Source organism: Falco peregrinus, chromosome 7 (genome assembly GCF_023634155.1).
Source record: "Falco peregrinus isolate bFalPer1 chromosome 7, bFalPer1.pri, whole genome shotgun sequence".
Classification (NCBI taxonomy): Eukaryota; Metazoa; Chordata; class Aves; order Falconiformes; family Falconidae; genus Falco; species Falco peregrinus.
Window position 1 is genome coordinate 39,603,466 of NC_073727.1, and position 24,542 is coordinate 39,628,007.

Here is a 24,542-nt window from a genome sequence, read left to right on the forward strand (position 1 = left end):
GGGAGAGGAGGGAGGAAGGAGGACGATCTCTGGAATTTTTCTTTGCTTTTTAATTGTGCTCTGCTCTCTCATCAAGGCTGGAGTCACACTCCTAAACCTTGTTTTGTGCACTTTTCCCCACCTCCAGATGTTGGGTCAGTGTCCAGCTAATGTTAAAGAAACTGTAAATATGATCAGTGGTTGCTCAAGCTCCCTTTTGCTTCCTCAGGGGATTGCCACATGCCTTGGAGCAAAAACACTGAGCAGGACCACACCGGCTTCCTATGCGGTGAACCCTCAATGCCAAAACAAGCTATAGCACATTATAGCACAGAATCGTGAGTGTAGTTACATGATGCCACATTGCCCATAAGTCCACTGTTCTCATGTGCTTGTGAACGAGGCCTCAGGAGACAGCCAAAATCAGACTGGAAAATAATACAAGCTGTTGTAATGCTAGATTTGTAAGTTACTCTCCCCTCTCAAAATCCAGCCAGCATACCCAGGGGCTCCAAGGTGATGCCTGAGAAGAGAAAGCTTTGGGGGCTTCCATACTTCCCCACTCATAGTAAAGAACAAAAACTAAGACTCATTTTTGAAACAATATATAGATACCATCATTTATTAGGTATAATAAGCATAATGAAAAGATTTATGATAATTTTTTTCCTAAACAGATAGCATTACAAAAAGAATTTCAAGACATTTTATACAAACTGCTTTCTCAACTCTATTTCATTTTAATTTCCTTCCAACTAGGAAACACCTTCTTAATGTATTTGCAAGTTCTTGACTAACTATTCCCTGTTGCATATACCCTCCCCATTGGTCTGATACATCTCTTATATTTATTGATTGAGGTTGGAAGACACTCTATAAAAGTAAATGAAGTTAGCTGCTTCAAAAAAACAGGTTAAGTCCTGGGACTTTATTAATTTTAGCTATGCAGAACCTTTACTAATTTTTTTTCTACCTCTCACTCTTTGCAGTAAAGAACATTTGGCAGGGCACTTTCCATGAAGTGCACATAGTTAAAAACCTGCAGATGTGTTACAAGCTAATAATCCCCTGCAGCTAAGGATTTTGACTAGACTTCTTTTTCCACACAGCAAAAGTATCCATTTTTTCACTTAAGAGAAAAAAATGGAACATTATAAAGTTAGGATTAACAAGGCAGAAACCAGCAGAGTCTTGAGTATACACTTAATTGCTTGCAATATATCAAGGCTTGTGCCACTGTGGAGTACAAGATACTGAAAGGGGTTTTATGATGTGATTTTCTCTGTGAGAGCCTTAGTATGCATTGGTAAGGGGTATTTATGCATTTTCCAGTTACATAAAATAGTATACACTTTCCACTTTTAAAATACTTATGAACAGCAAATCAGTGAAAAATGGTCCTTCTAAAAAATATTTGATATGCTCAACTCCTGACATGTAGGGGAAACATACCTCTGTTTAAGCCCTTCCTGACTCTTCTACTCTGGATAAAAGAGCTGGACCATTATAACAGAGCTTTTTAAGCCATAGATTTTGATACAGTGGAGAAAAGAGGCAGACACCCATGAAGAAAGCCACACCAGGACCCTCTTCAAACCAGGTCTGTAGGTTGCAGAGGTGACTTGAAATCCCCTCTGCTTCTGCCTGCTCTGCACTGGCCCCAAAAATAGCATGCCAAGATTTTTAAGGGTTTACTGACAGTCCTTGCTTACCCTTGCAAATATTTAGAAATAAATACTTAAATTCCACATGGATGGGCAAAAGTCAAGATGCTGGCTTGGGTAGGGAGCTTTTTCTCATACTTTCCTTACCCTGTGCCTACAGCTTAAGTGAATGAATGAAAAATGGAAGCAAAGATGTGAAGTGCTGGCTGACTAATTTACTAATTTGGCAGCCAGTGATAAAGGTATTTTATTGAAAAATGTGCAATATCTTCAAGTTAAAGATGATACATACAAAATGGGATATTTGTGAGCTGCTTTCCTTCAGGAAGAAGCTTGTTTTGTTTATTGGCAGTTTAAAAAGCTTTTCTGAATGTAATTAGTAATATGAATGCATTTAAGATGCAATGGAATACACATACACCCCACTCATGGGAATGAATGAGTAAACACAAGTTTTTTTCATGTTTAGGCTTTATCTAATCAACCCACATCAGATATGAAGGTCCAAAACAGAGTAGATAACTTTATTGTAGAGTGCCAGTACCATTTCTCTACATGTATTTGAAAAGTTTCCAGCCTTTTCAACTAACAGCTGATGACAATATTCTGGAAAATGTAGTTGGTCTGTCAGATATCTCTGGAATACTAACGCATTTTTCCTGGTGCTTATGGGGAAGAGTAAAAATATGTGGGCTTCACATTACCCAAGATCTGATCTTCATAGTTAGGAAGGCAGCAGAAGAAGAATCCCAAGCATATTTCCATAATGGCGGTGGTCCAGCCGAAGCCGTAGGCCCAGCTGAACATATTGATCCCCGTCATATCAATTTCAGTCGAGAACTTTACTGGATAAATGACCAGGCCCATGATGGAGAACACAGCTGAAGAAACAGGAGAAAACAAAAAATGTTTAAGCTAACATCCATCACGTTGCCTGCCTCCATAATACCTGTAGCTAAACTCACCCGTGTTTTGGAATATTTGAAAATTGATCCACTGCTGTAACAGTCTTTATTATATGATTTTTCATAGAGAGCTCAAGTGCACACAGGCAAAGATTTGGGTATAGAATCAGCTGAGGCACATACCAGTTCTAGTATGGATATACCTGTACAAGCTAAATTTGACTTCACATACTGCCTTACCAGCGACAAAAAGCAAGCCTCCAATCCCACGTATGAAGTTGAACCGAAGTGTGTCAATGGCAAATGCTATGATGGCCAGAGCAAAACAGATGACTAGAAGTATAAAGCCGACCAGGTATGTGGCAGCAGCAGCTCTTCCCCAAGCTGAAATCAGAAGGAAGATACATTAGAAAGGAACAAGAAAATCCTTTTGCAGTGTTCTTCTCTGGTTTGTAATGAAAGGCTGTTTATAAACAAATGTGAAAAGAAGGTCAGCTCCCAAGAAAGCAAGCATGGGATCTTTCTCTCCTCTCATAGGTGAACATTTTAGTTCCACAACAAACCATTCACTGAGTGCAGAATACATGAAAATGCCAGCTTTGACCTCTCTTATATAAATGCAGTGGGGCTTGTGTGTAAGCTTCCTCTTTAGATTTAACAATTAAGACAAAAATGACAGTAAAGATGTAAGAACAGACACTATCCTTCAATAACGAATGTCACTACCTCAGCAGGTGTCATAAAACCAGCAGTGTTTTGCATGGACAAGGAAAATTAGACAGTCTCTGAAACTAATTAAATTCTTCCTTTAAAAATATGTGCTTATACAAGCACTACCAGTCTGGCATGCAAATTTAAAGGTATGGCAATAGCCCATAAATGTCAAAATTCAGTAGTTTCTGCTTTCCAGCCTTTGTCTAACTGTGTGTCCTAAATGGATCCAAAGATCTGGAATCTATTTTGTAGGGAAATTTGACCTTTGCTTTTGATCCAAAGTCAGAACCATTTCATTTTGAAAAGCTTGTTCAGGGTATTAACACTTTCATTTTCAATTTATATAACTTTATGTTATAACATGTCAGAGCAAAGCATATTGTCTTGGCATAACAACTGGGAAAAAATATTATTTATTCAATATTTTAAGTCTTGAGGGGCAACTGCTGCTCAAAGAGATCAAAGTGTCTCCTCTTCTGAATGTAAAAATCCCACTTTGATACTTTTTAAATTGTGTATGTAGGTGGAGTAGGCAGTTAAAATCTGCTGGACATCTACAGACTTCACCTCCTCACCTACACTATCCGTTTCTAAGGTGTCAGCTTCTAAACAAATATACATACAGTAGCAGCATGAGAAATTATCACAACCAAAAAACCCTGATGATAATTACAACTCAACTTAAATGCTGTGCAGGCTGTTCAGTGAAAGCTCCCTCTGGAACTGAGTTAGTTAAGATTTTTGGTAGCCATTAACCTGCCAATTTGTCTGCTTTGAACGTGCAAGTAATACAATGCAAAGTGTCCTATCTTCCCCCTGCCTGGTGTTGGGTAGGCATGAAAGCCACCGTTGTGTCCCTGGTGGGTGATACCTTGGTGCTCAGCCTCTCTTCCTCCAGGCCCCACACCACCTCTGCTATTAGACTAGAAAAATAGATCAGGATTTTCCAGCTCTACTTTTCTTCCCATTAGCCCATCAAAACCAATTTCCCTTTTTGTTCGCTTTTCACCATTCCCCCCTGCTTTACAATCCCACTCCATTTTGGCTGTCACACTACATTTTCAGTTTTATGTTGTGTCTTTTTTTCTTCCTTATACCAAAAAGTTTCTGTCTCCTTATAGGTCTTTTCAACTGTATTATTTTTCCTGTAAACAGGCAGCTGCCTGAGAAGACTGAAAGGGACAGCAAAGTTGTGCCCACATCTCATTTTCTATCTCAGTATTTTAGTCCAAACTCTTCTCTTGGGGAGCTTACAGGAGGCTTGGAGGTAGAGCATGGAATGTGGAGGCACAGGTGGGAGAGCAGCACCTCAGGCAGAATGTCAAAGGAAACAGCCAGGAAGAGGAATTTCTTGGACTGCCACAGCTCAGTTTTCCCTGCTGAGGTTGCTTCTGCTCCCAGCCTCTCTCCCACCCCTCTGTAACATCAAAAAAAGGGGCACCTAGCTGTAAGAGAAGTTGCTCAGCAGAGGTGACCTCACTGTTCTCGGATACAAGAGTTATAACTTATAATCATAGAATCATAGATTTGGGTTGGGAGGGACCTTAAAGGTCATCTAGTTCCAACCCCCAGAAGGGTTGGCAAAAAGGGTGATATGACAAGGACATTTAGAGGTGATTTTTTTTTGCTAGGTGCACAACTGGTTGTGGTTAGGTGCAAAACTCCTGGGCAAAGGGGTGTCCTTTCCCAGAGAAGAGTCAGAGGACACAGGAGGTGCTGAAGCGCCATGAAACCTGGTGGTTTCATCTCAGTTACTGCCACCACCACTGCTGTGGGCAGCAGACAGTTTGCCAAAGCTCAGCCTTGCTTCCCAGGAGCAGCTGATGGCTGAACACCATCCCCTAGGGTGGGAGCATCGCCTGGACTGGGGGCTCAGGAGCTGGTGCCTGCTGGCACCTTGCCCATGCCACCATCTCCCTCCTCTGTTGGGCTCGCCCAGGTGTTTTTACTGAAGTAGTGTTTCAAATGCTGTGACTGTATGAAAGCAGATTGGGTGCACACCCAGCCCACTGGGCATTGACTATGTGGCAAGAAGAGACATGCTGTTGCAGGATGCTTAGGTCTTTAAGAGGCATTGCTTAATCACCTAGCAGCCAGTTTTGTGACTCTCACTTCCACAAAAGAGGAAAAAAAGTTTAAATCAGTGTTGGAAGAAAACCAATATGCAGCTCCAAGTAAGGCAATAGGATTACATGGAAGAGGCACTATGGGTTTTTTTTGAGGAACAGTACCCTGACTTCATCTGTCCTTTTCAAAAAGTCACCGTTATCAGTAGTCTAAGACTGCAGCGTGCAAACACCTTACTTTTCTAGGGTAAAAGGTAGCAAAAGCTTTATGTAGGAATAATTGCAACTGTTTCTGTATCTGAGATGTTTATTTTGCCTTGTGCCAGCCAGGAGCACTAGAGTAGCTTAGTGTCTTTACCAATAGGACTATGACTTACAATTCCTTTAAAAATGCCAGAATTAGAAGAATTAAATGAGTCAGAAAACAGTGACAAACAAGTGGCTAATCTGATTTCAAATCTTCTCTTATCTTCCACTGTTGTGGGGTTTCTTGCTTTTACACAAAGCAAAAACATAAATAAACTGTCCTAACTGCAAAGGTTTGTCTTAAAAATATGAACTCCACAGCAAAGGATCACAGGTGCAACCAACTCAAAGTACACTTTACACAGAAGAGAGTTGGAAGCTGTAAGGATCTAGTCCACCTCTCATCAAACCAAAAATTGAAACAGAGGGAGCAGCAGGTTACAGGACATCAAGCTGAGTCTGAAAATATTCAGCAGTTCATGAGATCTGTTTTCTCAGCCCCCAAAAATGGCAGTGATGTTTCAGCTGTTCAAGAGTTAAAATGTACTTGTGAGAAAAGAAATGTGTGTTTATGCAAGAGTGTCCTTGAATACCAGCAGGATCCTGTAACACTTCCCTGCAAGTCCTATTTCTCCTTTTTTCATCTCCTCAGCTGAAAGAACACCAGTGAAAGCTATGCAAGGGTCTGTAGGAAGCTACATGTCATTCGCTCTTAAAAACTCCTTCTAGCTGGCAATTTTCTGAGCAATTTTGCCTTAACACAAGACCTTGCTACCCCAAATAAGCAAAAGGAACCCATGTTTTCATGTTTCAAGCAGAGCAAGGACAGTGCTTCTGTTTACAGTGTTTTGTATGTCAATCAGCATGATTTGTGAGGGTCTGGACTACCCACAGTGAATGAATGTAGCAATATGTGACTACTGGAAAATGAAAATACGTGCCTGCCTTCTAAAACTCCGTGCTGTGTGAGAAGACCCTTGAGCTAATTTAGAGACAAGAGCGAGCCCACTCATGCCAGTACAGAGCTCACTGTAGCTTATGAGCAAGGTAATTAGCTGAGACAGTATACAATAATAATAATGCAGCTTTATTACTCTGCTATTAAAGCTAACTCGGTTTAGAGGTAGCATGATTACTTCTTGTATTGCACCATCTAAACATGTTCTGAATATCCTACTGCTGACTGCAGCCATCGGGATGCTGATGGACTTCATTAGAGATCCAGGATTAAAAGTGCCTCTGGTTTCCTGCCTTCCTGATTTTACTCCCTCCTGTATTTTCCAGTTTGTAAAAGTGTAAACACTGTCTGTGCTTCACACATAAGGAAATAAACTTCCTTGGCCAGCAGGAAGTTGAACCAAAACTTTGAACCACTACCTCTAGTCTTTCCTTAGCCTGCCATGTTTCATGCTCTGAATGGTGCCTTCAAAAAAGAGCTGTCGTGCCTTGAAAATAGCATGTGAAGTCTACTTGCCCCATGACAAATGCAAATTTTTGTGTTCTGGTATATGTGGTTCAAAACATGGGAAAACATTCACAATGACATTCTCATGTTTTTCTTGATCTGGTAGCCCCAAACCACATGAACTACTGAGTCTCTCTCTTTGAGTGACATTTTCTGAAAGCAACCCCAGAGCAATCAGAAGTACCTCTCCTGGTGTAATCAATAAGAACATATTTCTCCAAATTCTCCTTCTGGTGTGAAGCTAAATACACAACTAGCACTGGAAGTAAAACAAATATTTATTATCGGCTCACAGACACCAACAATTACCTTACAGGTTCTTGCTGACTGTTTTAACACATCTGCTTCTGCAGTGAATTGTGTAGCAATTTTGTGAAGGATAGTCTTAATTCAAAAGAAACAGAGAGGTGGGGGAAAGAAAATGTAACAGACTAATATTTTGCTCTGTTATCCTTCATACCACCAAGGGAAAGAAACACAAACCCTGCAGTTCTAGCTCCAATCAGGCAAAGCAATTCTTACAAGAACTAAAATCTGCCCTGGTGGTGATTCACCGCTCTGTTGTATGTCATGAGAATGTTTCTTGGCTGAGTTTGCAGAGTTCAACCTGCTTTACATCCCTCTGATTAAAGGGAAAGAGCATTATTTTGGAAACAAAGCTGAACTCAGGTTTCTCAACCTGACGTTCTTTATCAGGGTGTGGTGAACCCTGCAGAGCGCATGCTTCACTTTGAAAAGGAACTGCTTTGGCCAGGTTTTATCCATTTCATTTTGGTTTGTTCTCCTCAAGAAAGCTTCCATGTGAAAGTGAGCATGTCTGCAGCAGAACCTGCATTCTCCTTAGCGTGAATCTAAAGATCGTCCATCAAACTCATTAACTCACATCTCAACTTATCAGCCAAAGAGTTATGAGCTGTTGGTGTATGTGCAAGCCGCTGTCATCCAGCACTCTGGATTCCTCATGTTATCTGTGCAACACTAGACAGTGCAAAAGCCTGTCTTTTGGAAATCACAACTCTAACGTGCCAACTGTGGGAAAGTCCTGTGCTCTTTTTGAAAACAAGTGAACACTGAAATCTCTGCGTTTGCTGCTCACATGAGCTGGCGTTGAAACACTAATGCACGTGTTTGTATGCAGCCAAGATAAATCAGGAACTTTTAAAAGCAACTTCTTGTGAATAAACTGTATGTGCAGACTGAAAGCTATTGACTGAAAATAATTTCAAAGGAAGGCTATATAAGTGAAGAAAATCACATGTTAGTCATGGAAGATTTATGAACAGAATAAACTGAGGAAAATATATCAAAGGCATGATTGGATGTGTATTACTCTTTGAGCTTGTATCTCCGTTGCATCTGAATCATTCTTAAAACAACTGCATTCTCTGAATATCTTTCCCATGAGGAGTCAATACTGGATGTTTCCCTTTGGGTTTTTTTTGTGTGAGTTTATATCATTTGGAGTGCAATACAAAATTTTTGGTCCTTTTGTTTGGCATCCTTTTTGGTAATTCTGTTCTTTCCCCTAGCATTGCTTCCTTAGAATTCATTGGCAGTTAATAGGGATTTCTCATTTAATAACAGAAAATTATCTCATAACATGCAAGCCAGTTTTATGTGAGCAGGAACCAGCTTTTAACTTGCCACCACTTAAGAGACAGCTATGGAAGTAAAGAATGACTTATGTAAGTTCACACTAAGATAATCTTGCAAAAGTTTCTCAGTGATAGTAGCAGGCCCCATATACATAAGAAAGGATTAGGACTTTAGGACTATTACCCTATGATAATGATTTTAAATGACAACAGTAAGGAAAAGAACATTTATGAATAGGCCATTTATCAATAAAACACAGCATGTATTAGCACAAAGCAGTGTCTTGACCATAGCTTGGTGCTAAAGGAAGAGCTCAGTTTAGCTTGGTGGACTTTAACTCCTTTAAAGCAAAACCCTATTATTTCCCTTCCACTGACTTCACTCACGAACATATATAGGCAAAACCTTCATCCAAGACCTTGCATACTTCTGGAAACCTCTTCTCTTACTGAGGCAAGTAATTCAACTTAGAAGTTATTCCAAATTGAATTTGAGGGGAGGAGCAACTCCATCTTAGGGAGTGGTTCAAACTCATCTCATCATAAGCCCAGGCATGTACAAGCTTGACTTAGAAGCTGGTTTCTGCAAATCTTGTATTAATGAGGGTTCCTCCCTGATGCTTACTTAGTGCTAGGGAGGCAGAAGTGGCAGAGGGCGTAGAGCCGTCATCAAAGGGAGCACCATGGGAGTAAGTTAGCTATTAAAAATAATGTGCACACAGTGCCTCAGAATTAAAGGTTTGCTCATGAGAGAGTCAGGGAATACCCCTATCTCACATTATCTTCAGAAGCAGTTGCATACATAGAGAACATCTCGGGATTAAAGCTCAGTCTTCTGTGTTTTAATGCCATAACATTTTTTCCTCCTATTTTTTACTATTTGTTTTAAATTAAAGCAGGATTGGATGTGTATATGGGGGTTGGGAGGGTCAAGTAAATAAAATAGGTAAGGTGTTCATTAATCAGTACATATACATAAGCTCAGTTAATCAGAGTAGCAAGAGGTACCTGCTTCCTAACTACTCCTGAGTTAAAAATGGGTTAAAATATTTAATGTGAATTAAAGACAATCAATTCCATGGTAACGCAGGCTATGAACTAGGACTTTTAATCAAAACAGCAGAGTGGAACCTTTCCAAAAACTCTTTTAAAGTTTTATATTCCCAGGGCAATTTGAGGCTGCTGAACACTGAATTTACATCTCATTTCTATATGCGCCAAGTATTGTTCTCACTCTTGAGCTGCAGTTTTCATGCTGTAAGCAAACTTTGTTCTGAAACCTTGCTGAAAGTCGCCTTTTGCACTAGGGGGTTTCTCTCCGATAGAGAGCAGCTGTGAATCTGGATCTAATTTTCTGTTAGAAGCAAAATTTTACCATTTGCAAAAGAAAAACCCCCACATATAAGCAGAAATGGTACTTTGTGCTCATAAAATACATCATAAGCTCTATTTACTTTTCTTGTGAATGAAATAGCTTTTACAACACATCCTGAAAGTCTTCATCACTTGCTGCTTACTGCTGATGGGGTTGTTAATGAAGCGCACAGAGACTTCCTACATTTGGGGCCTGATTTGGGCACAGTGTGCATATTCAATGTAACAGGTGACATTACATGTATTCATTTGCAGATTAGTACTTCAGCAGGACTGTGTGTGATCTGAAGTGTTACTTAGTACCAGCAGAAGGAAGCCAGAAACCTCTAGGACATAAACTACCACTATCATTCCACAAAGTACGTTGGGAATTTTTCAGTGATGATAGATTTTGTAATGGTACTTGACAAAGAAGCAGCATGGTGTTACAATACTCACTGACTCAATGTGTTCAAGGTTGCTCAGAGCAATGCAAGTTGCCAGTGAGGAAAGATATGGAAATGTGAAAAAAACCCAGTGTTTTGAGAGTTGTTTCTTCTGCTGCATAACTACTTTCCTGCTTAAGATAGTTTAACCTGACTGTTATCCTGACTGTTTAACCCTACAGTGGAATTTGAAATCTATCTTGCAGTCCTTATCACCATTCAGAATATGGAGAGGTTATTATAGCCCTGCTGTATCAGATCACCTCAATAAGCTAGAGGAAGAGATGAGGTGAAGAGAAATGAGAGTTTAGCCACAAGTTTCCATGCATCTGCAGCAGCGATGCCTCCTCTGTGTGTATGAGTGAATGGTATCCTCTCAAGGACTTAAGGTCCTGACAACACAAAGCGTTGAGGATCTTTGCAAAGTCCTCAACACCAACAGTTCATATCTCCTGTTGGGGAGATGAGAACTCTCTATGCAATTGCTATTTTCCCACCCAATTTAACTGTAATTCTTAAAGGAAGATTGGATAATAAACAGTGGGATGACATGTGGAATTGCTCTCTGTAGAGTTAATTGCTGAAGAGTATAACTATTACTTAGAAAAGAATCTAATTAAACCAATCTGCCACTAAACATACAAAAGGACAAACCCTAAAATTATAAGGGAAAGCGTGTTAGCAGATGAGGAACGAAAACTGCAATGGTAACTAAATTCTCTGGGTTTGATTCCCTTCTGTTATACCTCCATAGTAACATCAGAGTGTCTCCTACAAGCTGGAGGAAAATCAAATTTCTTCTTTATTTCTTGCATCAGAGTTCCTTAAATATATTGTTGTGATGTTTTCATTACTGCATACTTTTAATTGAACCTGTATTTTCTAGCATTCTAAGTTTTGAATAATGATTGAATATTCTATGTTATTAAGTAACTAATCTTGTAATCTCATTTCTCACTGGTTAGTCCCAGGTAACATTACACTTCTAGGAGACTGATGACTTAAGAAATTGTGTGCTTCTGTATACACTGTCATTAAAACTACAGGCAATCACTGTATGTAAATATAACTGTTTGATGCTAAGTTGCAGCAGGAACAGCGACAAGCTTTCATTTTCAGTTCACACTGTGTCAAAGGAGTCAGGTTTGCCCTGGAATCCAGGCAATGCACAAAACATAGAGCTGGGCTCTCCCACAGGCCTCCTTGGACTAGTCAGAAACCTCCCCAGCCTTTGTTTTCTAGCTGCAAGGACACTTTTCCAAATCTACTTGAATTTCACCAGATTCTGAAAGCCTTCAGGTGCAGAACCTTGATTTCAGGGGAAGTCTGCAATAAAGGCCCTATGACTTGAGCTAGTCCCTGCTTCAAAAGCAGTTACTTGCTTGCTTAATTTCTATTCCCACATGCAGCCACCCTCAGATGCCGAAGAGCTGCTGGGACAGTTTGCTTCTCCTCCCAGGCACTGCTGAAAGGGGCTGTCTCTCAGCCTATCCATCTGGAAACACCCCTATGCCACTCTGGTCAGGGAGCTTGCTTCAGCTCGAGGCAAGTGAGGGCTTCCCCATGCCTGGGGTCAGGTGCTGGCTGTCAGATGTGATGGGAACACGGGGGAAGGCAAAACAGTTTTATGCAGGCAGCTAGCAACAGGGAAACTTGGTGTCTGTTCTGTTCTGCGCCCTGGGTGTTTATGAGTCACTGGTCTGCTGGAGGTTTCCCAGAGGGAGAGCTGTGGGGCCAGCACTGCAAGGCCAGTGATAAGTGCAGTACGAAGATAAGTCCTTTGCTACTCGGAGACTGATCCTGACCACACTGCGTACATTGCTGTTGTAGCTTTAGCTGGGGATTTTTAGCAAGTGATTTCCATTTTGTTATTCCTCCAAAATAATAAATTGTGCTTCATGGTAGCAAAAGATCCCACAGACCCAGGAGCCTGATATAGGGATATAGGCAAAACAGGGAAGAAAATCGAAAATCTACTCAGCAGTGGTGTTCCTATGAGACTAAAGCAGAACGTCTTTCCTCAAGAGGGTATTACCTTTTGCACATTCCCTTCTTTCATTTATCCTATAGACACACTCATCTGCCACCATATTTGAAGTAATTCTTGTTCATTATAATCATACTACATTTACTAGTCATCCTGTCTTGTAGTATTGCATTAATATTTATGGACCAAAATAAAAATGGAATGAGCTAGGACAGTTACCCATTATTTGCCTGGAAGACAAGATGCAGGAAGGTGTCCTTTCCAGATGGCAAAATCATTTATCTCTCCACTAATCCTCACAGTCACTAAACTTGCCACACTTCCTAGGAAAAGTCTGTAATTGAATACTATGATGTGAAAATAAGTGAAGATCTGGATTCCACTTGTCATGTGGAAATACCTCTTCCTGATTTTTTCCCCCCAAGATCTCTATTTGCACCATGCAAATGAGCAGACCACTTCAACCTAAATTTAGAGATTTAAGCTGCAGTTATTTTGATGGCAGCATCTGCATGTGAAGGAGCTGCAGGCGTGAGTGGAACATAAGAAGGAACAAGGGTAGTTTTTCATCCTATTGTGCAACACATTGAGACTAATAAAATAAAATCAGTTCTTTTCCCCCAACTAAATCCACACATGTTTAAACACCTTCAAAGCCTGCAGTGGAATAAATTGTACACTGAAAAGATGTCTCAAGTCTGTGAGACACACCTTGTTCAAGAGAGGTTATATAGCCAAAAATCAAGAAAAACAAAGGAGTGCTGTGCCAGCTTCATGAAGGGATTTAACCTCCGTGTTTTCTTTGCAAGCTCAATCATGTCCCAGACAGATACATCCTATATTGTGCTCATTATCTATCCAAAAAGTCTCTGTCTCTGTCTTTGTAAGGGTTCAAACATGTTATAAGCTTTAGACCTTTATTTGTTCCAAGTGCCAGAACGTTGCAGAGCTACAGTTTGCATCCCTCAGCCCCTCATCCTAAACTCCATGCATTTCAAGTAAGTGTCCTAATGCACTAAATATTTTTTCCTAGAAAGTTCTATTTATTTCAGCTAAATATGTTTGAAAAGCCAAAGACTTCTGATAAAGTCTAGATGGGTGTTATATGGTTAAATCAAAAGATCTGAACTCTTGGAGAAGAAAACAAAATCTATAAACTCTTCATATTCTCACTTCCACAGAATTCATGAACTTTGCAAAAAAACAAGTGTGCAGGTGCTTTCACAGAAAACAGCTACACCAGTGGAGTTATTCTACTGGATTTCAAAAAGGAAAGAAAAAAAAAGTGTACAAGCTTCTTGTCTTCTCTGTGAGGTGTTAATTCCACCAGTTTAAGCAGCTCTTCAGAGACTCCAAACTCCACTGGTGCAACCAATGAAACATTCAACCTTCTTCCCTTCCAGTCTGACCCACCTCAATGATGCTGGGATTTTGCCTTCTGTCTGTGTATGTATATGTTAAGCCAAACAGCAGAGATTTAAGGGGAATTGCAAACATCACACATGGAGAATTTGGTTTGAATTTGCACATTATATTGAACAACTTGCAGGAAAGTTACGATTATATCTAATCATGATAGGGTAAAGATGTCTGTAGTGGATTAAGATAGCTACACTGTCCAAGTCATGTTGAGAATATTTGCTGGCAGCTGCTGGGGTACACGTGTATCACCTATGTCAGTGAAACCATCCCCACAGGAAGACTGAATCTCAGAACCTACGCAGCCTGTGGCAGATCAGGCAGGAAGGCTGAGAGTAAAGCCCAGAGAAAATGAGATGGGAACTGTGGAACATGTGGAATAGAGGGGGGGGCGGGGAAGAGACAGTTCATCTCAGGAAAGATGTAAAACACTTCTGTCCTTTCTGTTTACATCACATCTTTTGTCTCTGTGCTCAGGAAGGCATATAACTACACTTTGTTTATCCAGCACTGTGTTTAGCTTGGCATAAAACGAAGTTAAACACCCCACAGAACATGATGCTGAATGCTTGTTTTCTATGACCTTTCTGAAGCACTGTGGATAAATGTAAACCAGAATTATTAAAACCCTCTGTTTCCACACTGAGGCAGATAGAACCAGGCTCAACACAAGAACTGGATGCTCACAAGTGAGATGCTGGCCTGTGGCCTGGTCTTTTGAGTGGAATACAAGACTGGCATCAGGTATCTTCACCCTGTGTGAGGAAAGGCAGGAGCCCTAGAAGAAAGATGCCAACCCCACATCACCTGAGCAAGAACAGAACAATAGGAAAAATGGAGGACAGGATTGGATCTGAACACATCCCACCTCTGGAGAGATGGTGTCTGAAGGAAGGGACTGGAAAGGATCAGGGCAGTGACATGAGTTTGCATCCTTAATGGTCAGGTCTACAGCCCTCTTATGGGTCAGGGGTAACCCACCCCTGCTATGGCCAAGATCCATGTTGTAATGGCATCGTCTAGCAGAGGCAGAAGCCTGACAGTGCAATCCACTGTCACTTGGCTTATACACACATTTTTACATGCAGCCTTTATGTCCGTTGTCCCAGACATATCACCCTTTTCCACCTGGAAATGTTGTCCAGCAGGATTTTGAGGATTTGCTTAGGTTTTCTGGATATTTAGTAAGCCTAAAGAGGTGAAATAATAGATGCAAGCCCATTGAGAGCTTAATGCAGTCACACAGCACATGAACAGCATTTCTGATGTTTTCAGAAGCATCAGCTGACTCTCCAATATACATGTTGGAGAATGTTCTGCACGTGTGTACTAAGCCCAACATTTCTGCATTAGAAGTGCTGGACTTATTTTGGATGTGATTCATGGAAACCCCAGATATTGCAGGGTAGTCCACATAGAGGATACCCTCCCTGGTTTGTGTGAAGATGCTGTCCAGTGCAAAAATGTGCATACAACTGCAGAATGTAAGCATGTCAGATTGAGGCAGGATAAGGAAGGAAGTGAAATGCCAAACAACCGTGTAGGACCTGGAAGCAAGGTGAAATTTCTCTTATATTATCAAGACAATCAAGGTGAAACTTCTTAGCATTTTCTGTCCGGTTAAAGCTGGCATTCATGACACAGGGCCCAACATGGCGATCAGGAGGAGGGATCACTTTTCATGGAAACTCAGGACTGAGAAGCCCTTTGCTAAGCATCAGGGTGTCTCTCTCCTGCTCTTCAGTGCCATGTACCAGAGGCCAATTTGCTGGCCTGAGCTATGCCTAGCCACACAGCTGATGCAGGAGCTCTGAGAGCAGGACTGGGCATGGCACTTAATGGAGCCAGTCTTGCCCTGGAGCCCTGTGCTCACAGGGGCCTGCTGCAATTAACTTGCTACAGCTCAAATTTGTGCATAGCTGGTAGAGCTTGACCATATACGATAAACATTGAGTCAGAATTTTGAAAAGCTGTAATAAATGATCCCTGAGATTGCTTCTGCAAGTGTTTTTACACTCATTTTCAAAAAGAGCAGCTGAGATTCTGAGCCTTAGAGAAAATTATATTCCTTTTAATTTGAATTAGCATAAATTGTAAGAATGCTTGAACTTTCCTCCTGGCTCAGGCTAACAGCCCATCACTCAAAATAACTTGTTTCAGACCATGGCCAGTAACAGATATATAGGGGGAAAAAAAAAAAGAAAAAAGAAGGAATAGGGCACATCTAGAGTGATCCTTCCCTTGGCCTATTCTCCCAGTCTCAGTGGTTTACATCTTTTCAAGCTGAAGATTGCACTTGGGTCAACATGTTTAATAGTGTACTTAACCAAAATTCAGTACAAACAAGAAATCCTTTCATCTTTTAAAGCTTTCTTTCATAATCACAAGGAGAGTCTTTCACGTGACCCACCTACCGGAGCAGTTTCAGGGCAGCACGTCAGGGCAGCCTGACACTCCCCAGATATCTTCCTATCATCTTACATTTCTACCTCCCCATTTCTTGCTAGCACTCAGGACTGGCTTATCACACTAATACCAGGCCTACCAACACAATTAGTTCAGCAGTAGCTGTTATGTTTCGGAAAGCAGTGATATCAAGAAGAGGTTACTAGCTTCTTCTGAGAGAGGAAGAAAATCTTAAATGCTGTAATATTTTCTGTTATTACTGTACATTGCCACATGTAGTTTTTTGTACTATGCAACCCACCAGCTAAAGCAACCAGATTTCCTTCTGCACAGGGGTGAGGGCATTTTTCTTCTTCACCCTGTTAGTCAAAAGCCTTGGTGTATTTCAGTGACAGCGCCTGTTGCCCATGACTTCATATATAAATGCCAAATATTATGCAATATGGTTAGGAGAGCTGAGGGAAGATGAGCTCAGAGATGTGACCCACTGCTTCAGAAACTGCTCCCCACCACCCTTGCAGGTGCTTACCGTAACCCATGAGGGACTCGCAGGTCCATTCCCCACCCGGCCCAGGCCTCCTGCAGCTCTCCCATAACGACGCTTGCTGCACGTAGGGCAAGGTCTGCGACTCCAGCCAGCCCCTGCCTGCCAGCGCAATGATACCAAAGATGACACCTATGCCCAGGAGCAGGGGTAGGATCCATCTGCACCGCGTGTAGTCGAGGCCGTACTTCACCATCTTTCAGGGCGGGGGGAGGCTGGTGGGACGAGGATGGATGTCTCTGCCACCGGCTCAGTGAAGCAAAGCAATGGGTGCTTCTGCAAAGCTCCTGGAAAGTGAGTGATGGTACCTACGAGAACGTGTGTGCAGATGTTTGAGAAAAGCTTTTTGATCAGGAGAGACAATGCAGGGAGGGAGGGAGGGAGGGAGCTCCACCTAGATTCAGATGAGTAAGAGCCGCTGAGCAATAACCAGTTGAGCTGGGGAGAAGCTTCGAGGCTGGGTTTATCTGTGGGATCCTCTCTGCCCTGCTGACTCTAACAAACCGGGTTTGTTTACCCTCGGCATTTAACGCTTTCCTTCCTGCCACTCCCCATCAGCAGGAGCATCTCACAGCTGTGTTTACACCTTTCTGTCTCCTAAGGGATTTGCATTATGGCAGGTGAAAACAGGAGACAAGCCAGGGAACTATTTGTATTGAAGGGTGGTTGCTTCTGAAACTTGCCACCTGGAGGCTGAGAACTACTTTTCTTGGACTCCATTTAAAAATAAAATGATACTTTAATTTTTACAGTTAGAAAAATTCCCGTAGCTGCTATAAAGCTAAGACAATAAAGAACATGTGACTGTCCTCCCTGCCCCTTTTGGGACATAACTGCAGGGGGGAAAATACCAACAACATTTATCATTAAAAATATAGTATAGTTTGGATATAGCCTTAGTGGGAGAACAAAAAATGAGCTTTGATTTGACCGTGCCTTACGAACACTCCCTGTGCATGGCCCTGGCTGTACGTGCACTGCCTGGGGCCCGTCAGAGCCTGTCTGCAATGTGCTGTGAGAGCAATGCAGCGATGAGCCATCACCTTGCCATGCCCCGGGAGGCCATCCAGATGAGTGCAGGGCAGAGTTTTCTGTCTGTCAGCTCAGAAGTGATATAACCATGTTCGTAGCACTCTCCTTTTGAACTAACACATGCTACAACCTGGTATTTTGGTAAGGAACAGACGCTTTTACATCCAGAAGTGGCTGCACCCTTTGCAGATCAAAGCTGGTTTCTGTGAAATGTGGTTAAGCATAGAGGATGCAAAGTTCCCTTGCTCCCCTGATGGAATTTGTTAGGCGGGGATGTATCCAAAAACTGAACCCATTTACTCACAGTGATTTGCTACTCTATTGCAGTTTTCACGGTGAAATGTGACATCTGTACCGAGCTGCAAACTCCACAGCATTTTGCTGAATTAATATTTATAAATTAAAAAATGGCCTAAATAAAATAAATTAATAATTTACACTGATTTGATACACTGTACAGGGGAGTGGTTGAAGATGTGTTGAGCTTGCGCAGACCCAAACTGGAATATCCACAGCAATGAGCTGCAGCACTGTGAAGATGTAGTAGCTCTGTCACGAAAGCAATTTGAACGGGTTAATGTGATACCGTGCCTTATCTCTAACCTGAGACAGCTTATTAGCATGGTGGTAAATTAGCAGTGGTGGGGCTGCTTTGCCTCTCATTCTCTAGCCAGGGCAATTCTGGCTAGCTGAAGCATCCTGCCAGCAGCTGCTCTGTAGTACGGACACAGCCCAATACCCCTGTGGTGTGAGAGGTCCATCAGGGGCGTGCAACAAGTCTCCATGAGAACAGGAGACATTTTTACAGATTTGGCCATTGAGTCTGAATGTTGCTGAAAGCAAAAGCCAACTATGAAGACACCTCAGCTGCTGTTTTGGCTTGGAAATAAGGGGCTTTCTCAAGTATTTTTTGTAAAGTACACTTTAGGGAACCACCATTTTCTTAGAATATTATGTATCTTCCACATTTGTGCTACCCACAAATTCAGTTTAAATTAACATAAATATAATGTTTAAAATGTCATTTACCAGTTCTATAACACAGCAATATATATTTTTAATGCATGATTTAAAAAAAATATTTACATTAAAACAAGTATGGTTTGAAGCTCACTCTTAGTGCAATGTACTGCACTAAGTGCTGGTACCTGCAGGCTGTCCAAGTCTGTTTACACATGTTATTTCTGTTGCCACAGCTGAAGTAGAAATCTGCACAACAAACTCCAAAAGATTGACAGAACACAGATTTGGATATTAAATGTTTTTTGAAAGATGGCTTCAGAAACACTCATGCATGTGGCTGTAGACTGTAGCTGAGCCCTCACTCAGCTGTCTGTACTCAGTCTCTTGCCAAGTTTAAATCCTTTACAAAGTTACAGTTTTTAAAAAATTCAGCCTTTTTGTCTTTTCTCAGAGAAAAATCAAGTTAGAGCAGTTTTGTAGCTGAAATCCAGTATGAAGTCAGGCACTGTCAGGTATTTCAGAGCCAATGCCTGTTGAGGACTAAAATCCTCTTCCCTGCTTTTTGAACGCTGAGCCATGTTTCTGGTAGGCATTTATGACTGAAGGATTTGTCATCAGTTTTTGTTATAACTCACCTGTGGACCAATGCATGTTGTCACAAATGTTACACTTGTGAGACGATACCACAGAACATGTTATCATGCTGTGAAAGAAAGATGAGTAGTGTTCAGTCACCGTGGGTGTTTCTGTGTCTTGCCCATCTTGGTCATCCTCAAGTGACTTAGAACTACAAGCAATCTTCACGTTCAGTACAAGGGTAATTTGTGACATCTGGACCAGTAGAGTGGAAGATGCATTCAAAAGCAACAAAATGCAATTCTAATGCTCCTGTTGGAAACAGGGGGAAATGATCAGAAACTTTAGTTAAGGAGTCTGTGATTTGAAGTCATGGCTTAACCTCCGTGTGCTTTGGTTTTTGCAGTGTACAAGCTGGGTGTTGATGTGAAAGCAAATGCATATTGTCCTTTTCCATTATCTGTGCATAGTCCCTTCTGGTTAATGCCAGCATCAACTGTTGAAGATAAACTAATAATGTCAAAATTGTTAGACTGTAGTACATTTTCTGCATCTGAAATACTCCTAACAAATCTTCATTGCTACTTGAAGCAATCAAATAATCAATGGGATATTGATAAAGCGAACAATTCTACGGCATTAGAGCTAAAATTAAAAATATGGCCTTTTCAGCCAAGACACAAATGGTTTTCTTAGTGGAAGTAGAAGCTAACAAATGATTGGCAGCACATTTTCATCCACCTTTGGTCAGCTGATGTGGTCAGCTGAGCTACATAAATGACTGGATTGACATGGGCTGATCAGCTGTGGTGCATGTTTATGACTTTTGCAGCAAGCACACTTTCATTCTCTGATGTTCATACCGCTTATAAACAAGAAGTCCCCAGAGTCTGGTGTTTAAAAGCTCTGCTAAGATTATTTTATGGTCAGTCCTCTTGTTTGCTATCTTACATCTAACAACTCAAGCTAAGCAACTGAGAAACTTTTTCTGCACGAGCATAAAACTTATTACTATTACTATTATCATTATTAATCCATTTACAACCATAGATCCTTTTTTTCTGGTAATGCCAATTTGCCATTTCCCTTTGGAGAGGGCTGCACCTTGCCTTACAAGTGGAATATTGCACTGCAATTATTGTTATAACCACAGCCTATACAGTGATGCAACTCAGTCAGCCAAATACTACTCAGGCTAAATTGTACCTTGTGGTCACTCCTGGTACCCTGCATCATCTGGGCACTAAGGCAATAGTGTTCTCAGTGTGACTAATATTTCATCCATAGTAAGCACGTGTAGAAAAATACCTTTAGACACCAAAAGTGTTCACAGGGTAGTCCAAGCTGCGATTCCCTTATATTAATTAGAAGGATACTGGATGCATTTTGAGCAATACCTGACTTCACTTCATTGTAAAATAAGGACACCCTCCTAAAAAAATGAACCCAGTTGCGATCTTGTAGTTTCCCACACACTGGGCCTTTCTGAGGGACCTTGCCACGGTGGCTGGACACTGAGGCTTGTCCGTGATGCTTGTGGTGACCTGGAAGTGGCCAGTGCTTGGTCCTGCTGCCATGTGCCTGGGAAAGCCCTCCTCTAGCTGTCTGATGCAGTGCAGAGAAGCTCTGCAGAGGTCTGAGACCTCCTCTGTTCAGTGGCTGCTGAGCTTGGAGGAAAATTTCCTTAACAAAGGGTTTTGTTAAGACCTTTAGCAAGTACTGTCCAGGACTGGCTTGTTGTCGGACCTCCAAAGCCCGCCCCATGTGCAGCACTCCCTGACTCTTGCCAGTAAAGCAGCCCTGCCTCTGTGAGACAAGCGCTCAGGCTTCAAAGGCACTTTCTTCCTTTAGTGAGGCTACATGTGAAAAACCAGAAGATTATCACAAGGGCAAGTTTTAACAGCTGAGTCGAAAACATGAAGCTGAATCCAGGACTGTTATTTATGTGAGCAATTCAAGCCTGCATTAGGAAAACACAAATTAGGAAAACACAGAATTAGGAAAACACAAAATTTTCCATGTGCCTGAGTGTGGGCTTCATTTTCAGCTATTTTTTGCTAATGCTTTTTTTCAGGGCAGACTCTATACTGGAACAAGGTTTAATCCTCAGTTATTTCTTGCAGATGCTCAGTAGAAGTTTCATAAGTTCAGCTGACCCCACAGGCTAACAGCTGATATCAAGGGTGACCTGTAAACCCACTGCACAGTTACCACCTGAGATGGCTTCTGGACATTTGTAACCATGGGGTGGGTGGGTGGGTTTGTATCTTCCTCAGGTGGCTGTCAGGAGCACAAGCTCTCTGGTTGGCACACATGAAGCATAGAATCATAGCAAGTTGCCTACAGGGGTTTTATGAAATTGTGTGTAAGCAGCTGGAGTGGTACGGCACAGCCCTGTTCTGCATATGGGATAATTTTACTTAATCTATTTGCTTTGAGCCCCACAGCTTCTCTGTGGCACAGCTAGCTAGGTTAACTAAATAGATGTTCTATCGTAGTGGATCAATAACAGTAACTCCTTGTAAAATATACAGCTCAGCTGCCTTGGGAGAGGAATAAAATCAGCCTTAACGTTGGTAATTTCCAGATGCCACACCTTTGCTACTCACATTTCTCTGTCAAAGAAACGGTTTTCATTTACTGTGCCTTATGGGTCAGTTGGGAACAGCACCAGCTACTTCTTTAAGCACTTCGAGATTTACAGATAAGACATGCATACCAAGTATATCTTCAAGAGCTTTGGCCATGAATTTTCACTATGAGATTCTCCAGCCAAAAGCAGGGTTTCACTGAAACCAAAATGTTATCTGCAAATGACCTCTTCAGTTTTAGATGTTTGATATGAAGCCGGTTTGGTAAGTGGGCTGAAATGGAAATGGTGGTCTCCTACCTACATTTTCAACTTTTTCTGTTGTCTTGATACAAAACACCACTTATGATTTTCTATAGCTTTTGCAAGTTTTTTTTTGTCTTTCTGTTGCGAATCAGAACAGAAATCAATTTTCAAGTATCACAATTCATCTAAATGCTGCTGATTTTTTGTTCTATGAGGTTGCTAACACAAAGATAACTTTAAAATAGGCTGCTTACTGAAAAGGGATTGTAAAGTCAGCTCCTGCCCCAATTACATGCCTCAATGCGTATTCAAGATCATGACAGTCAACTAAAGTACTTTAGTCCATGATCACTTCCCTGGGCAGCACACTGGAGGACAAGAGTCAGATGGCTTTTAGCCTCAGTCTCATGTGAGTGCTCACTCCAAACCTCTCTGGGCCCTTTCAGACTAACACTGAATTCCGATGTGCCCCCTTGACACTTAGCAATTTTTAATACTTATAAAATATTCCGTATTCACAAATATCTCTGTGCAAAATAGTATGTGTTGTCCACATTCCCATAGATAAGTAAAAAGCAGCAGTCATACCAATCCTTCTAGTAAATATTACCCAATCCTGCAAAGATGAACCCATGAAGAATATAATTCATGGAAATGTTTATATTTATTAATTATATTATACAATGCATGTTGCTTATCATACATTATTATTTATTCACATTGTTTGTACTTAGAATATTTATATGATAAAGGTCTCAGTATGCCTGCATGTTTTCCATTACAGTTTTATTATAAATTCACTCTTATTAAATCTAGGTATTCAAAAATCATAATAAAAAAAACCCTTTGGATTATTCTGACAATTCCCAAGTAATTTAAATATAATTTTGTAGAGGCAAAATTTGAGAGCATTGGCTTTTTACCTAGAATTTCAGGTATCGAGCTCCATAGCTGGAGCATGTTGGCCCACACCTTTGGACACCAGGAAATTCCAGACTAAAGGCTGCTCACTGTGCCAGCGCAGACCTGTGCCAGGGACACATCGAACCTGTCTTCTAAATAAGCTGAACATGCACACCAAAATTAACACATTCTTGGTCAATGGGATCTACACACATAAAGCTGCACCCCTGTAGTAACACTGACATATCCCAGGTGCTGTGAATTCATTGCACACGGATTTCACTACTCCTGTACAGACATCCGTTAGAGGAATCATATTCAGAAACTCAGCATCCCTATTTTTGCAAACATACCCTCCAGATTCGATTATACTTTATTCTGATTGTAAGAATCATCTACCAAGTTCATTTTAAATTCCGTGTAGCTTCACCTACTGGCACTGAAGCCCATTTTTTTCACGGTGCTCTTCCCTATCGCTAGTAACCTCCACTGCCTCCACTGCTCTGCGCTGAGGGACCAGTACCTCAGCTCTCTTGGGCTGTTGTACATCTCCTAAAGCATTTTCGTTTCCATTGATATATGTTCTTGGTTCATCATTAATTCACAAGCGCTCAGTGATTTCAGCAACTCCTTTTGTTGTGTGTGCAACCCTTCCTTTTAGCATGTAGGTGTTTTTGTTTCTATAGTATTTATCACCATAACAACCCTCTCCTCCCAAAAATTACCTCAAATGATTTGTTACTACACACACCATCTTGTTTTATGTATGTATTCTACATCCAAAAGTCCTTAGATGCAGGATGTAAAGGTCAGGTGAATACTTCTGAAGAGTTCTACCTTGCCAAGCAATTGTCTAAAAAATCAGTCACTTGTTCCATCCAATGAAAAATATGAATTTCCAGTGGGGTGTGGCAGCTGTTCCCCGTATCTATGAGATTTACACATTAATCATCCTATCCAGGTCCATTAGCCTTCCCTAGCACCCAGTCACACATGTTTTAGGTTGCTCAGAACTCCCCCTGAGACGAGAAGGAAGTGTGCTTGGGTTCTCCTGAACTGTTCTTTCTTCTCCAGGGTTGGGTTTGAAGAAGCTACCCTGCAGCCTGAAGGTTGCTGGAGCTGTTCAGGGGATTTCAGTGAGCACAGATTTAGACTGCAGCTGAATACACGCTGGTAGGTAAACAAGAGTACAAGTGTTCTTCATGTCAAAAAACTGGGCATTATACAAACCCTCCAATTATCTTCAAAGCATTTAGGAAAATTTTAAAGGAACAAAACTATTTTCCCTAATTGTATATCTAAAATTAAGAGTAATTAAAGCGGGGGAGGAACCCAAATGCAAAACAAACCCATGCAAGCTGCCAGAATCCAGGGTGGTGAGTATGTTTGAAAACTAAGACATATAAAGAAGAGACAGCTGAAAAAATGAGCAGAATGGTGAAC

At 41.3% G+C, this 24,542-nt stretch overlaps 1 protein-coding gene across 1 annotated transcript; it reads right to left on the reverse strand.

Moving 5' to 3' along the window:
* Positions 1-653: 653 nt before the first annotated feature.
* On the reverse strand, positions 654-17,108 carry LOC101911902 (p53 apoptosis effector related to PMP-22-like). Its single transcript, XM_027795583.2, has 3 exons — positions 16,775-17,108; positions 2,789-2,932; positions 654-2,524 (listed from the first exon to the last, which is right to left on the reverse strand). The coding sequence occupies exons 1-3, from the start codon at positions 16,983-16,985 to the stop codon at positions 2,310-2,312; spliced, it is 570 nt and encodes a 189-aa protein (XP_027651384.2). The 5' UTR covers positions 16,986-17,108; the 3' UTR covers positions 654-2,309.
* Positions 17,109-24,542: the final 7,434 nt, after the last annotated feature.

Coding starts and splice junctions, on each gene's coding strand:
- LOC101911902 (XM_027795583.2), bottom strand. CDS start 16,985: ATGGTGAAGTACGGCCTCGACTACACGCGGTGCAGATGGATCCTACCC. Junction 2,933..16,774: donor CGAGTCCCTCATGGGTTACG/GTAAGCACCTGC, acceptor TTCTGATTTCAG/CTTGGGGAAGAGCTGCTGCT. Junction 2,525..2,788: donor AGGCTTGCTTTTTGTCGCTG/GTAAGGCAGTAT, acceptor CTGTTTCTTCAG/CTGTGTTCTCCATCATGGGC.